Source organism: Oncorhynchus nerka, linkage group LG15 (assembly GCF_034236695.1).
Source record: "Oncorhynchus nerka isolate Pitt River linkage group LG15, Oner_Uvic_2.0, whole genome shotgun sequence".
Lineage (NCBI taxonomy): Eukaryota > Metazoa > Chordata > Actinopteri > Salmoniformes > Salmonidae > Oncorhynchus > Oncorhynchus nerka.
The window spans coordinates 96672086-96687830 of NC_088410.1; the positions used below are offsets into that span (position 1 = coordinate 96672086).

At 41.3% G+C, this 15745-nt stretch overlaps 2 protein-coding genes across 2 annotated transcripts in view; both read left to right on the forward strand.

The window, feature by feature from the left end:
* Positions 1-672, forward strand: part of LOC115125105 (DNA replication licensing factor mcm2-like) — a 10697-nt gene extending 10025 nt beyond the window's left edge. Inside the window, exons 15-16 of the mRNA XM_029654599.2 lie at positions 1-45; positions 368-672. The exon at positions 1-45 is cut by the window's left edge and continues 111 nt beyond it. Coding sequence (XP_029510459.1) covers positions 1-45; positions 368-478 — 156 coding nt within the window. The 3' untranslated portion in view covers positions 479-672. The remainder of the gene's footprint in view (positions 46-367) is intronic.
* A 12193-nt stretch (positions 673-12865) lies between these two features.
* The window catches only part of LOC115142369 (podocalyxin-like protein 2), a 42592-nt gene continuing 39712 nt past the window's right edge, over positions 12866-15745 (forward strand). Inside the window, exon 1 of the mRNA XM_065000741.1 lies at positions 12866-13361. Coding sequence (XP_064856813.1) covers positions 12866-13361 — 496 coding nt within the window. The remainder of the gene's footprint in view (positions 13362-15745) is intronic.

Sequence of the window (15745 nt, forward strand, 5' to 3'; positions counted from 1 at the left end):
CAGCAGGACACCATCGAGATCCCAGAGAAAGACCTGGTGGACAAGGTAATGAGCTGTTAGTCATGGTGTTGTCTTAACGAATGATGTAAAATGTCTTCCTCGGCAATGTACTATTATACCAAGCTGCTAATCATGGTGCCTTCTCAATAGTCTGATGGTTTCGTCTCCTCTCCCTCGCCTGTTGTCTAGCGAGATGCTAACCGTTGGCATAATCTCAATAATGTCAACTTGATTCAACTCTATCTATTTCTATTCTTCCCCTCGGGGGGGGGGGATGAGAGAATATCTTGTTACATGTTGTTGTCAACACTGCTATAGTTTATGAATATAGTTTATGAATTGTTGTTTGTGCTCTCTCCTTCCCCAGGCCAGACAGATCAGCATCCACAACCTGTCAGTGTTCTATGACAGCGACGCGTTCCGATCCAACAAGTTCTCTCACGACGTGAAGAAGAAGCTGGTCCTGCAGCAGTTTTAAATCTGTTTCCTGGGGGGGGGAAAGACTAGCCTCTGTCTGTGTTCTAAATCTGTTTCCTGGGTAAAAAAAAGACTAGCCTCTGTCTGTGTTCTAAATCTGTTTCCTGGGGGGGAAAAAGACTAGCCTCTGTCTGTGTTCTAAATCTGTTTCCTGGGGGGGAAAAAGACTAGCCTCTGTCTGTGTTCTAAATCTGTTTCCTGGGGGAAAAGACTCTTGTCTGTGTTCTAAATCTGTTTCCTGGGGGGGAAAAAGACTAGCCTCTGTCTGTGTTCTAAATCTGTTTCCTGGGTAAAAAAAAGACTAGCCTCTGTCTGTGTTCTAAATCTGTTTCCTGGGGGAAAAGACTAGCCTCTGTCTGTGTTCTAAATCTGTTTCCTGGGGGGGGAAAAGACTAGCCTCTTGTCTGTGTTCTAAATCTGTTTCCTGGGGGGGGAAAAGACTAGCCTCTGTCTGTGTTCTAAATCTGTTTCCTGGGTAAAAAAAAGACTAGCCTCTGTCTGTGTTCTAAATCTGTTTCCTGGGTAAAAAAAAGACTAGCCTCTGTCTGTGTTCTAAATCTGTTTCCTGGGTAAAAAAAGACTAGCCTCTGTCTGTGTTCTAAATCTGTTTCCTGGGTAAAAAAAGACTAGCCTCTGTCTGTGTTCTAAATCTGTTTCCTGGGTAAAAAAAGACTAGCCTCTGTCAGTGTTCTAAATCTGTTTCCTGGGTAAAAAAAAGACTAGCCTCTGTCTGTGTTCTAAATCTGTTTCCTGGGTAAAAAAGACTAGCCTCTGTCTGTGTTCTAAATCTGTTTCCTGGGTAAAAAAAGACTAGCCTCTGTCTGTGTTCTAAATCTGTTTCCTGGGTAAAAAAAGACTAGCCTCTGTCTGTGTTCTAAATCTGTTTCCTGGGGGGGGAAAAGACTAGCCTCTGTCTGTGTTCTAAATCTGTTTCCTGGGTAAAAAAAAGACTAGCCTCTGTCTGTGTTCTAAATCTGTTTCCTGGGTAAAAAAAGACTAGCCTCTGTCTGTGTTCTAAATCTGTTTCCTGGGTAAAAAAAGACTAGCCTCTGTCTGTGTTCTAAATCTGTTTCCTGGGTAAAAAAAAGACTAGCCTCTGTCTGTGTTCTAAATCTGTTTCCTGGGTAAAAAAAAGACTAGCCTCTGTCTGTGTTCTAAATCTGTTTCCTGGGTAAAAAAAGACTAGCCTCTGTCTGTGTTCTAAATCTGTTTCCTGGGTAAAAAAAAGACTAGCCTCTGTCTGTGTTCTAAATCTGTTTCCTGGGGGGGAAAAAGACTAGCCTCTGTCTGTGTTCTAAATCTGTTTCCTGGGTAAAAAAAAGACTAGCCTCTGTCTGTGTTCTAAATCTGTTTCCTGGGTAAAAAAAGACTAGCCTCTGTCTGTGTTCTAAATCTGTTTCCTGGGTAAAAAAAGACTAGCCTCTGTCTGTGTTCTAAATCTGTTTCCTGGGTAAAAAAAGACTAGCCTCTGTCTGTGTTCTAAATCTGTTTCCTGGGTAAAAAAAGACTAGCCTCTGTCTGTGTTCTAAATCTGTTTCCTGGGTAAAAAAAAGACTATCCTCTGTCTGTGTTCTAAATCTGTTTCCTGGGTAAAAAAGACTAGCCTCTGTCTGTGTTCTAAATCTGTTTCCTGGGTAAAAAAAGACTAGCCTCTGTCTGTGTTCTAAATCTGTTTCCTGGGTAAAAAAAAGACTAGCCTCTGTCTGTGTTCTAAATCTGTTTCCTGGGTAAAAAAAGACTAGCCTCTGTCTGTGTTCTAAATCTGTTTCCTGGGTAAAAAAAGACTAGCCTCTGTCTGTGTTCTAAATCTGTTTCCTGGGGGAAAAAGACTAGCCTCTGTCTGTGTTCTAAATCTGTTTCCTGGGGGGGAAAAAGACTAGCCTCTGTCTGTGTTCTAAATCTGTTTCCTGGGTAAAAAAAAGACTAGCCTCTGTCTGTTCTAAATCTGTTTCCTGGGTAAAAAAAGATTAGCCTCTGTCTGTTCTAAATCTGTTTCCTGGGTAAAAAAAGACTAGCCTCTGTCTGTGTTCTAAATTCACCCTTTCCATATGTAGGGTACTACTTTTGAATAGGGCCCATAGGGGTGTGATTTATTTTTTTGGGGACACAGCCTGTAAATAGTTGTAAATGTTTGTCATCCTGTTGTTGGTTAAAACAAAAATCCTAATAGGGAACAAAATGGCCCAATTTGAATGCTATCAATGTTAAAATTTGTATCTGTTAATGTACCTGTTAATGTATCAAGTTTTGTGAACGTAGCCTATATACCTTCATTCCAAGCTACTTTTACAGTTTGGAACACAGCTTGTGTGTTTTTTGTAACGGCCTTTTGGACGTGTAACTAAGTATTAATGTCATATTTTTATTAGATAATCTGATTTCAGGTCAGATTATCTTCTGGACACTGAAATCTGATGTAATATTATTTTCTTCTGGACCAATGACTTTCTGAGGACCTTCATGACTTCCTGTTCTGGTCTGTGACTAGAATTCTGGGATAATGTTTTGGTAATAAATGTCATTTGTTGAAGCATGTCATCACCCTGAATGTACTGAAGACATGGATCTCTGAGTGGTGCAGCCGTCTAAGGCACTTGCATCTCTGTGCTAGAGGTAAAGCGAGAGGTGTCACTACAGACCCTGGTTTGATTCCAGGCTGTATCACAACCAGCTGTGATTAGGAGTCCCGTAGTGCGTTGGACAATTGGCCCAGTGTCGTCCGGGTTAGGGGAGGGTTTGGCCGGGGGGTAGGCTGTCATTGTAAAATAAGAATTTGTTCTTAACTGACTTGCCTAGTTAAATTAAACAAATAAATATAGGTCCTTTTTAAGCTTAAAGGACCCAAATCGACCTTTGTGGACGATTGTCACCTGCCGCCACTGCAAGGCATCGACATCTGTAGGTGTAGTGGTGCGTGATCTCTGAAGTTAAGGAAATCGCACGTTTTTTTTGCCTGAGGTCGACTGTGTCTAAAACCGCAGAGCATACTATTTACCAAGGCCCCTTATCCGATTAAAAATTTTAAAAATTACCCTTCCTACAAGTCTCAGTAGTTTGGTATTCTGGCTTTACCTTGTGAAGGTGTGTAAGGCGCTTCTGCATTACGCATCTCCCACTTTCTATACCGACAGATTTTCTCTTGGGTGTTTTCAATAGGGTTTTCAGTACATTTTATCTTTACTATAATGCAACTTTTGTTGCCAGACTAGAATACATTTGAGGGAACGGGTTCAGAAAATAAGGATCGATTAAAGAAATCCATCTAAATATATGCATTTTCATCTCTGTTTAATCACCAATTTGAAAATTTAAAAAATATATATACTCCGTCCTGTGTATTTAGACTCATTTGGGGGTTAGGAAAGTATGTTTTAATTATAACTGGTTTGGAAAGCGTTTACAAACACAACTTATTGAATCAAAAATAGTGGTTTGATTCATTTGAGAATTGCTACATTCAGTTCTTATAACCCAATGGTAAACTATAGTTTGTTAACAAGAAATTTGTGGAGTGGTTGAAAGACGAGTTTTAATGACTCCAACCTAAGTGTACGTAAACATTCGACTTCAACTGTTATGTTACGGGATTCATCCGATAACATTGAGTTTACCCCAGTCACCATCTTCATTAAGTGCATTGATGACATCAAATGTATTTATATAGCCCTTCATACATCAGCTGATATCTCAAAGTGCTGTACAGAAACCCAGCCTAAAACCCCAAACAGCAAGCAATGCAGGTGTAGAAGCACGGTGGCTAGGAAAACTCTCTAGAAAGGCCAAAACCTAGCGAGGAACAAGGCTATGTGGGGTGGCCAGTCCTCTGCTGGCTGAGCCAGGTGGAGATTATAACAGAACATGGCCAAGATGTTCAAATGTTCATGAGTGACCAGCATGGTCCAATAATAGTTTTCCCCAGTCACCATCTTCATTAAGTGCATTGATGACGTCATTGATGACATCGTCGGTGCATTCAGAAAGTATTCGGACCCCTTGATTTTTTCCCCCACATTTTGTTACGTTACAGCGTTACATTCTAAAATGGATTAAATCGTCCCCCCCCCCATCAATCTACACACAATACCCCCATAATGACAAAGCAAAAATATGTTTTTAGAAATATTTGCAAATGTATTAAAAATACAAAATTGAAATATAACATTTACATAAGTATTCAGACCCTATACTATTGGGTATGACGCTACAAGCTTGGCACACCTGTATTTGGGGAGTTTCTCCCATTCTTCTCTGCAGATCCTCTCAAGCTCTGTCAGGTTGGATGGGGAGCATCGCTGCACAGCTGTTTTCAGGTCTCTCCAGAGATGTTCGATTGGGTTCAAGTCCGGGTTCTGGCTGGGCCACTCAAGGACATTGAGGTTCGCCCCAAAGCCACTCCTGCGTTGTCTTGGCTGTGTTCTTAGGTTTGTTGTCCTGTTGGAAGGTGAACCTTTACCCCAGTCTGGGGTCCTGAGCAGTCTGGAGCAGGTTTTCATCTAGGATCTCTCTGTACTTTGCTCCGTTCATCTTTCTCTCGACCCTGACTAGTCTCCCAGTCCCTGCCGCTGAAAAACATCCCCCAAAGCATGATGCTGCCACCACCATGCTTCACTGTAGGGATGGTGCCAGGTTTCCTCCAGACGTAATGCTTGGCATCCAGGACAAAGAGTTCAATCTTGGTTTCATCAGACCTGAGAATCTTGTTTCTCATGGTCTGAGTCCTTTAGGTGCCTTTTGGCAAACTCCCAAGTGGGCTGTCATGTGCCTTTTACTGAGGAGTGGCTTCTGTCTGGCCACTCTACCATAGGTTTTCTCTTTGTCATTATGGGGTATTGTATGTAGATTGATGAAGGGGGGTGAAATAATTCATTTTAGAATAAGGCTGTAACGTAACAAAATGTGGAAAAAGTCAACGGGGTCTGAATACTTTCTGAATGCACTACATGGCTACCTCAATTACCTGTCATTGCTATTCGCTGTGAAATGTATTCCTTGTCTTGTGTCACTATTTATTTTTTTGTTTTGTTTTTTACTTTGCATTGTTAGAAAAGTAAGTAAGCGTTTCACTCGTAGTCTCACCGGTTGTTTATGACGCACATGACAGATAAAATGAGTTGATTTGATCTTGTCTCTACATCTTGTCTGTCAGTGAATTTAACTCCTAGTATATCTCAGCCTGGTCTCATAGACTAAACGTAACATAGACTAGACGTACTATGACACTCAAATTAGTTTGACATGCTACGTTTACTTAACACAAATTAAAGGACTGTGCGTGTTCGAATCTCATCACAGACAACTTTAGCATTTGAGCTAGTTAGCAACTAAAATGTTTTTCTTCTATTTTGCATGTTTGCTAACCCTTCCCCTAAACTTAACCCTTCTCCTAACCTTAACCTTTTAGCTAACCCTTATCCTAAACCTTTAACCTAACTCCTAACCTTAACCCCTAGAGCTAGCTAATGTTAGCATTAGCCACCTAGCTAACGTTAGCTACAACACATTTGTGGATGTCCCGTCATGGGATATGATATATTTTACGAAATGTAATTTGTAACATTGTAGGAATTGCACTTTCGTAACATATCATACCATGATGGACACCCACAAGTTAATACAAAACATAACATGTCATACTAAATAGGGTGTCTAAAAAAGAATCATACGATATGCTCTGAGACCAGATTGCATCTCTACAGCTCTTTTATCAGAAAACCCAATTGTGGGTGTGTGGGGTACAATTGGTAGAATACATAAAGGCCTGTTCTTCTAGTTTAAATTAATCACTGCACCCGTGCTATCATTTACACGAAAGAATGTGACTGTCAACATTTAATTCAGACGAGAGGGTTTACCTCTGAAGTTTCGTTGTTTACATTATGTGACTTACTCTGACGGGTGCTTATGCCCGCACATTACAGGCGTTGTCATATGCCGCGTTCAAGACAACTCGGAAATGTCCGACTTGCACACTCGTTGAAGAAATGGTTCCGGAGTTTCCCATTTGGAAAATATCAGAATAGACCAATAACGTACATACATTTTTTAACTCGGAAATACCGAGTTTCCGAGTTGTATTGAAAGCACCATAGTGGCAGCATCTGTCCGTGCGAGCCTGTCTCCACACACACATAGCGCTGAGAGAGACGCAGATAATCGTGAACCGGAGCATCCAAGTTCAGACGCTTATCACGCTTAGCGTTTTTCTTAACCAGCCAGTATACGATGAGGTGCGTTCTCTCCGCCCGCTACAGCTGAAAAACAACGAGCAACAACAGTTCTGAATAGTGTGGAATTGTTTTCGCTGCAGTCATGGCAGGCCTGCTTCGCCCGCTTTTATTCGGTAAGTCTTGTTTTTATTATGGCAGGTCTGCGCCGCTACTGTAGTCTAGTTACTGTTATTGGTGTCGCATGATAGCCCAAATCAATGTAAACTACGCGCTCAGTCTCTTTCAATTGAATATTGCCTGGTTGTTGAAACATTGATACAATTTTTTAAAATCATTTTGTAATTGTTTAAATGATGGTTATTCGTGTTTTCTAACAGGATCTTCTTCCTATTATGGATTATCAACAAAAGCTCAATATGTCTCACTGAGTGCGTTTCTGCAGCGATCATAAATCACACGCCGTGTTTTCTAATGCAATATTCACAGATGCATAAAATGGTCATCATAATAAGTCTATTGCCCAACAAAGGGGGGCCTGTATGTATCCAAAGCAAATCCATGTAGTTATGCTCTGTCATATCTCCTACTTGAAAAGAAGAGAATGTTGAATGTGACTCATTGTGAGGCTTATTATCAAAGTGGACCCACTGATTGGTGCAGTAGTGAATTCAATTAGACCTGTGTTTAAACATGAAACCAGCGTGTTTTAAAAGATATGATTGTTTTTCTTTTTGTTAATGTGACATCATGAGATTATTCAGATTTAAAATAGATGTCAAAACAATAAATATGTTAGTTTACAGTACAGTACCAATGTTTTCCTGTTCCCGTGAAGTACACAGCCTAGACAAAGAAGTCCGTCTGTCCTCAAGACAGTTGAGAAGCAACACCAAACTCACGAGGAGCTGAATTGTTTAGATCTAGAATTGATTATCTAAGGAAAACCGGTTATATGTAGGCTGTAATGAAGTTCCTACAGGCTAGTCATTATACTGGACACGACGAGCACAGCACAGTCGAACCTGGTTGGAGATTATCCCGTTACTAGAGAGCACACACATTTATCTTGACAGTCAGTGGAGCACGTGTTTTCCTTCTGAGTTAAGTGGCTTTACCACTCAACCCCCTCAACCCATAGTTTAATTGTAGTGACACTGTGCCTGACAGATATTGATTGCATGGAACATTATAAACCATCACAACAGAGGCCACTAATTAGTGTTGCCACTCAGTGCTATAGCCAACTCCTTGTATTGTATGGTTCAATGAAAACGGCAGTCAGAGGAGGCTCCTTATGGTTCAATGAAAACGGTAGTCAGAGGAGGCTCCTTATGGTTCAATGAAAACGGTAGTCAGAGGAGGCTCCTTATGGTTCAATGAAAAGGGTAGTCAGAGGAGTCTCCTTGTATTGTATGGTTCAATGAAAACGGCAGTCAGAGGTGGCTCCTTATGGTTCAATGAAAACGGTAGTCAGAGGAGGCTCCTTATGGTTCAATGAAAACGGTAGTCAGAGGAGGCTCCTTATGGTTCAATGAAAACGGTAGTCAGAGGAGGCTCCTTATGGTTCAATGAAAACGGCAGTCAGAGGAGTTGGCCTACTGGTATGGAACCAGGCTACACCCTTTTTCTATATCCTTTCACCACATCCAGACTCAGGGAAATCATTTGCCAACTTCATCATTTTTTATGAGGGGATTGTATTATTTTCTGTCCAGCAGAAAACAGCCAATGAGAATATTACCTTGTCGCTCTATTGGTCCAGTGCTGACATTTACAGTAGTGCTGACATTTACAGTAGTGCTGACATTTACAGTAGTGCTGACATTTACAGAAGTGCTGACATCTGTTTTAAGCACTATGCAGGCGCAGAAGAACAAGGACAGCACTTCGGTACAGAAGCCTATAGGCTTTTCTGAAACTCCCTCCCTCCACTGGCTCTGTGAAATGTGTTTACTTCAACACAATGCTTTCCACTGCACTGGCTGGCTGGCTGGCTGGCTGGCTCACGACATCAGGAAGGATTCAATATCCAAAACCGTGATTGTTTCTCAGTGACTATATTCTCAATGATTATTTTATTATTATATTACATTTGGAAAGTATTCAGATCCTCTGACTTTCACCACATATTTTTTTACGTAACAGCCATATTCTAAAATGGATTCAATTGTTTTTTTCCTCATCAATCTACACACAATACCCCACAATGACAAAGCAAAAGTATAAATAAATAAATAAAATACAAATATTAAATTTACATAAGTATTCAGACCTTTTACTCAGTACTTTGTCGAAGCACCTTTGGCAGTGATTACAACCTCGAATGTTCTTGGGTATGATGCTACAAGCTTGACATACCTGAATTTGGGGAGTTTCTCCCAATCTTCTCTGCAGATCCTCTCAAGCTCTATCAGGTTGGATGGGGAGCGTCGCTGTGCAGCTATTTTCAGGTCTCTCCAGAGACGTTAGTTCGGTTTCAAGTCAGGGGTCTGGCTGGGCCACTCAAGGTCATTCTGAAACTTGTCCTGAAGCCACTGCTGTGTTGTCTTGGCTGTGTGCTTAGGGTCGTTATCCTGTTGGAAGGGTGAACCTTCACCCCAGTCTGAGGTCCTGAGAGCTCTGGAGCAGGTTTTCATCTAGGATCTCTCTGTACTTTGCTCTGTTCATCTTTCCCTCGATCTTGACTAGTCTCCCAGTCCCTGCCGCTGAAAAAACATCCCCACAGCATGATGATGCCACCACCATGCTTCACCGTAGGGATGGTGCCAGCTTTCCTCCAGACGTAATGCCTGGCATTCAGGACAAAGAGTTCAATTTTGGTTTCATCAGACCAGAGAATCTTGTTTCTCATGGTCTGAGAGTCTTTAGGTGCCTTTTGGCAAACTCCAAGCGGGATGTCATGTGCATTTTACTGGGGAGTGGCTTCTGTCTGTCCACTCTACCATAAAGGCCTGATTGGTGGAGTTCTGCAGAGATGGTTGTCCTTCTGGATGGTTCTCCCATCTCCACAGGGGAACTCTAGAGCTCTGTCAGAGTGACCATCGGGTTCTTGGTCACCTCCCTGACCAAGGCTCTTCTCCCCCGATTGCTCAGTTTGGGATGAGTTTTGGTGGTTCCAAACTTCTTACATTTAAGAATGATGGAGGCCACTAGGTTCTAGGGGACCTTTAATGCTGCAGAAATGTTTTGGTACCCTTCCCCAGATCTGTACCTCGACACAATCCTGTCTCGGGGCTCTACGGACAATTCCTTCGACTTCCTGGCTTGGTTTTTGCTCTGACATCCACTGTCAACTGTGGGACCTTATATAGACAGGTGTGTCCCTTTCCAAATCATGTCCAATCAATTTACCACAGGTGGACTCCACTCAAGTTATAGAAACATCTCAAGGATGGTCAATGGAAACAGGATGCACCTGAGCTAAATTGCAAGTCTCTTAGCAAAGGGTCTGAATACTTATGGTATTTTTGTTTTAAAAAATCCTGTTTTCTCTTTGTCATTATGGGGTATTGTGATGACATTATGGGGTATTGTGATGTCATTATGGGGTATTGTGATGACATTATGGGGTATTGTGATGTCATTATGGGGTATTGTGATGTCATTATGGGGTATTGTGATGACATTATGGGGTATTGTGATCTCATTATGGGGTATTGTGATGTCATTATAGGGTTTGTGTGTAGATCGATGAGGAAAAACATTAATGTAATCCATTTTAGAATAAGGCTGTAACGTAACAAAATGTGGAAAAAGTCAAGGAGTCTAAATACTTTCCTATTGCCCTGTATACACATATAAACCTGCTAATCTCAGCCTGTTCACTTTCAACAGTTTTCTGCTGTGTGAAATGTACACTGTAGGCAGCCAGAGAACAGGCACTATGCATTTCACTACTACCCACAGCTAAAGCTACCTGGCTGCCTACACAGTGCTGCAAAGTCAACCTCCCTCTGTCTGTAGCCCTGCCATCCTCCTACAGGACACAGCAGCATCCTGGAACCCATTCAAAGCAGGTAGAATAGTCATTAATCATACTATTGACCCTCATTAATGTACTTAGCAGGACAGGTAAGTGATTTATCACTGATGTGGAATGATATGGATATAAAGAGATAGAGAGAACTCTATAGAGATGAAGCAGCTGAAGCACTTGTGTGAATCACACACACAGAGTTTATACTACCGGTCAAACGTTTTAGAACACCTACTCATTCAAGGGTTTTTCTTTATTTTTTTAAACTATTTTCTACATTGTACAATAATAGTGGAGACATCAAAACTATGATATAACACATATGGAATCATGTAGTAACCAAAAAAGTGTTAAACAAATGAGATTCTTCAAATAGCCACCCTTTGCCTTGATGACAGCTTTGCACACTTTTGGCATTCTCTCAACCAGCTTCACGAGGTAGTCACCTGGAATGCATTTCAATTAACAGGTGTGCCTTCTTAAAAGTTAATTTGTGGAATTTCTTTCCTTCTTAATGCGTTTGAGCCAATCATTCGTGTTGTGACAAGGTAGGGTTGGTTTACAGAAGATAGCCCTATTTGGTAAAATACCAAGTCCATATTATGACAAGAACAGCTCAAATAAGCAAGGAGAAACGACAGTCCATCATTACTTTTAAGACATGAAGGTCAGTCTATCCGGAAAATGTCAAGAACTTTGAAATTTTCTTCAAGTGCAGTTGCAAAAACCATCAGGCGCTATGATGAAACTGGCTCTCATGAGGACCGCCACAGGAAAGGAAGACCCAGAGTTACCTCTGCTGCAGAGGATAAGTTCATTAGAGTTACCAGCCGCAGAAATTGCAGCCCAAATAAATGCTTCACAGAGTTTAAATAACAGACACATCTCAACATCAACTGTTCAGAGGAGACTGAATGAATCAGGCCGTCATGGTTGAATTGCTGCAAAGAAACCACCACTAATGGACACCAATAAGAAGAAGACTTGCTTGGGACAAGAAACACGAGTAATGGACATTAGACTGGTGGAAATTTGCCCTTTTAGTCCAGAGTCCAAATTGGAGATGTTTGGTTCCAACCGCCGTGTCTTTGTTAGACGCTGTGTGGGTGAACGGATGATCTCTGCATGTTTATTTCCCACCGTAAAGCATGGAGGAGGAGGTGTTATGTGGGTGTGCTTTGCTGGTGACACTGTCTGTGATTTATTTAGAATTAAAGGCACACTTAACCAGCATGGCTACTACAGCATTCTGCAGTGATACACCATCCCATCAGGTTTGGGCTTAGTGGGACTATCATTTGTTTTTCAACAGGACAATGACCCAACCCACCTCCAGGCTGTGTAAGGGCTATTTGACCAAGAAGGAGAGTGATGGAGTGCTGCATCAGATGACCTGGCCTCCACAATCAACCAACTTCAATCAAATTGAGATGGTTTGGGATGAGTCGGAACGTAGAGTGAAGGAAAAGCAGCCAACAAGTGCTCAGCATATGTGGGAACTCCTTCAAGACTGTTGGAAAAGCATTCCAGATGAAGCTGGTTGAGAGAATGCCAAGAGTGTGCAAAGCTGTCATCAAGGCAAAGGGTGGCTATTTGAAGAATCTCAAATATAAAATATATTTTGATTTGTTTAACATGTTTTCTTTGGTTCCTACATGATTCCATATGTGTTATTTCATAGTTTTGATGTCTCCACTATTATTGTACAATGTAGAAAATAGTTTAACCCTTGAATGAGTAGGTGTTCTAAAACCTTTGACCTGTAGTGTATGTACCCACGCTTTGGCTAAAGATAATTATGAAGAGTCATCCAGTCAATGTCCAGTGTGGTGTGTTGCAGTGATTGAGTGCCCATGTGAAGGGTTACGGTCATCATAATATCTACCCTTATAGCTCCCTATCTGCCAATGCAGTGCTGCAAAGTCCACTAACCTCTGTCTGCTGCCCATTCTCCTATCATCCCAGCAGCATATTGGTCTGTATTCTCGGCTGGTTGAATAGCCATTCGTCATGGTATTGATCCCCATCAGATGTACATCACCCTTCTGATTGGGTAGAAGAAGGAGATAGAAGATGACAGTGGAAGTCCTGAGAGAACTCTTCAGAACAATCAGCTATACACCATTGGCTAAAGATGCATATGACTTGGGTTAAAGATGAAGAATCACACAATCAATGTCAAGTCCAATGGGATGCAGGGATTGTGAAGGATGTGAATGATGTCCAATAGGATGCAGTGAAGGATATGAATAACGTCCAATGGGATGCAGTGAAGGATGTGAATAATGTCCAATGGGATGCAGTGAAGGATATGAATAACGTCCAATGGGATGCAGTGAAGGATATGAATAACGTCCAATGGGATGCAGTGAAGGATATGAATAACGTCCAATGGGATGCAGTGAAGGATATGAATAACGTCCAATGGGATGCAGTGAAGGATATGAATAACGTCCAATGGGATGCAGTGAAGGATATGAATAACGTCCAATGGGATGCAGTGAAGGATATGAATAACGTCCAATGGGATGCAGTGAAGGATGTGAATAATGTCCAATGGGATGCAGTGAAGGATATGAATAACGTCCAATGGGATGCAGTGAAGGATATGAATAACGTCCAATGGGATGCAGTGAAGGATATGAATAATGTCCAATGGGATGCAGTGAAGGATGTGAATAATGTCCAATGGGATGCAGTGAAGGATGTGAATAATGTCCAATGGGATGCAGGGATTGTGAGTGAGTGCACATACAGCAGCATCCTGGAAACTATTGAGAGCAGAGAATAATAGTATTTAATCAATATATTGACCCCCATGAAGAAGACAACGTTGGAAATCCTGAGATAGAGATAACAAAGTAGCTGATACACACACACACACACACACACACACACACACACACACACACACACACACACACACACACACACACACACACACACACACACACACACACACACACACACACACACACACACACACACACACACACACACACACACACACACACAAGAATCACACAGTCAATGCCCAGTGTGGTGCAGTGTCTGTGAGTGCAGTGCACATTTGAAGGACGTGGTTCCTTAGGTCCAGACCAGATGGTTAGAACCTCTTGGAGCACCAATCCCTTTAGTGGGATCATTTTTGTCAACATCCGGTGAATTGCAGAGCGCCAAATTCAAATTAAATAACTAAAAATATTAAATTTTCATGAAATCTCAAATGCAATATACCAAAACACAGTTTTGCTTGTTGTTAATCCACCTGGCGTGTCAGATTTCAAAAAAGCTTTACGGTGAAAGCAAACCATGCGATTATGTGAGGACAGCTCTCAGCAGACAAAACATTACAAACAGCTAGCAGCAAAGTAGATTGGTCACGAAAGTCAGAAAAGCAATTAAATTAATCACTTACCTTTGATGATCTTCGTATTTTTGCACTCACGAGACTCCCAGTTACACAATAAATGTGTGTTTTGTTCCATAAAGATTCTCTTTTATATCCAAAAACCTCCATTTGGTTGGTGCGTTTTGTTGAGTAATCCACAGGCTCGTGCAGGTCATGACGGGCAGACAAATTCCAAATAGTATCCGTAAAGTTTGTAGAAACATGTCAAACGTTTTTTTAATAATCAATCCTCGGGTTGTTTTTACAATAAATAATTGATAATATTTCAACCGGACGGTAAACTTTTCAATACAAGAGAGAGAAAAGGTCTGTCTCCAGTGGCGCCCGCATGAACAAATCTAAGGACATCTGGCTATCCACTGACGCGATGTGATCATTCTCGCTCATTTTTCAGAGTAAAAGCTTGAAACTATGTCTAAAGACTGTTCACACCCGTGTAAGCCATAGGGAAATGAATCTGGTTGATATCCCTTTAAATGGAAGATAGGCTTGCAATGGAACAGAGTAGTTTCAGAAAAACAGCATTTCCTGGTTGGATTTTCCTCAGATTTTCGCCTGCAATATCAGTTCTGTTATACTCACAGTCAATATTTTGACAGTTTTGGAAACTATAGAGTTTTTCTATCCTAATCTATCAATTATATGCATATTCTAGCTTCTGGGCCTGAGAAATAGGCAGTTTACTTTGGGAACGTTTTTTATCCAAACATCAAAATACTAGCTTCAAGAGGTTTTAACAACATTGCCCCTTCCAGAGCTCAGCAGGAGAGCAAAGAACCAAATGATTTCCCTGCAAAGGGCTGCTACATAACACAAGGAGCAACAATAGCTACACAGGAAGTTGGCCTGCAACAGAGAGATGTCAGGGAAGGAAATCATTGGATTTACTGTGGAATCAATATTTATCACAATCTGGGATCCTCCATAGATCCTGTTCCAAGTCAAATAAACAGATTTCTGGTATCTGTTTGGTATGACTTATTAGTGTCTTGTTGTAGTTGCTCTTGTTGTTGTTGTTGTTGTTGTTGCGCTTGTTGTTGTTGCTCTTGTTGTTTATTATTATGGTCAGTAGTACTTAGCCTTTCTATCAGTCATGGGTCAATGAAGTGACATTCAAAGTAAAGTTTTGTCTCAGTCCTGGGTGATGTCCTAGTCTTGTCCTTGAAGCTAGATGTAGAACACATATGTCCAAGTCTTGTCCTTGAAGCTAGATGTATTACACATATGTCCAAGTCTTGTCCTTGAAGCTAGATGTAGAACACATATGTCCAAGTCTTGTCCTTGAAGCTAGATGTAGAACACATATGTCCAAGTCTTGTCCTTGAAGCTAGATGTAGAACACATATGTCCAAGTCTTGTCCTTGAAGCTAGATGTAGAACACATATGTCCAAGTCTTGTCCTTGAAGCTAGATGTAGAATACAGCTGTCCTAGTCTTGTCCTTGAAGCTAGATGTAGAATACAGCTGTCCAAGTCTTGTCCCTGAAGCTAGATGTAGAATACAGCTGTCTAAGTCTTGTCCCTGAAGCTAGATGTAGAATAGATATCTCCTAGTCTTGTCCCTGAAGCTAGATGTAGAACACATATCTCCTAGTCTTGTCCTTGAAGCTAGATGTAGAATGCATTATTGTGTCAGCCCCTTGGTGAAAAAGGGCCTCTTTTCCAAATGGCAATCTTTTCCCTATGGGCCCTGCTCAAAAGTAGTGCACTGTAT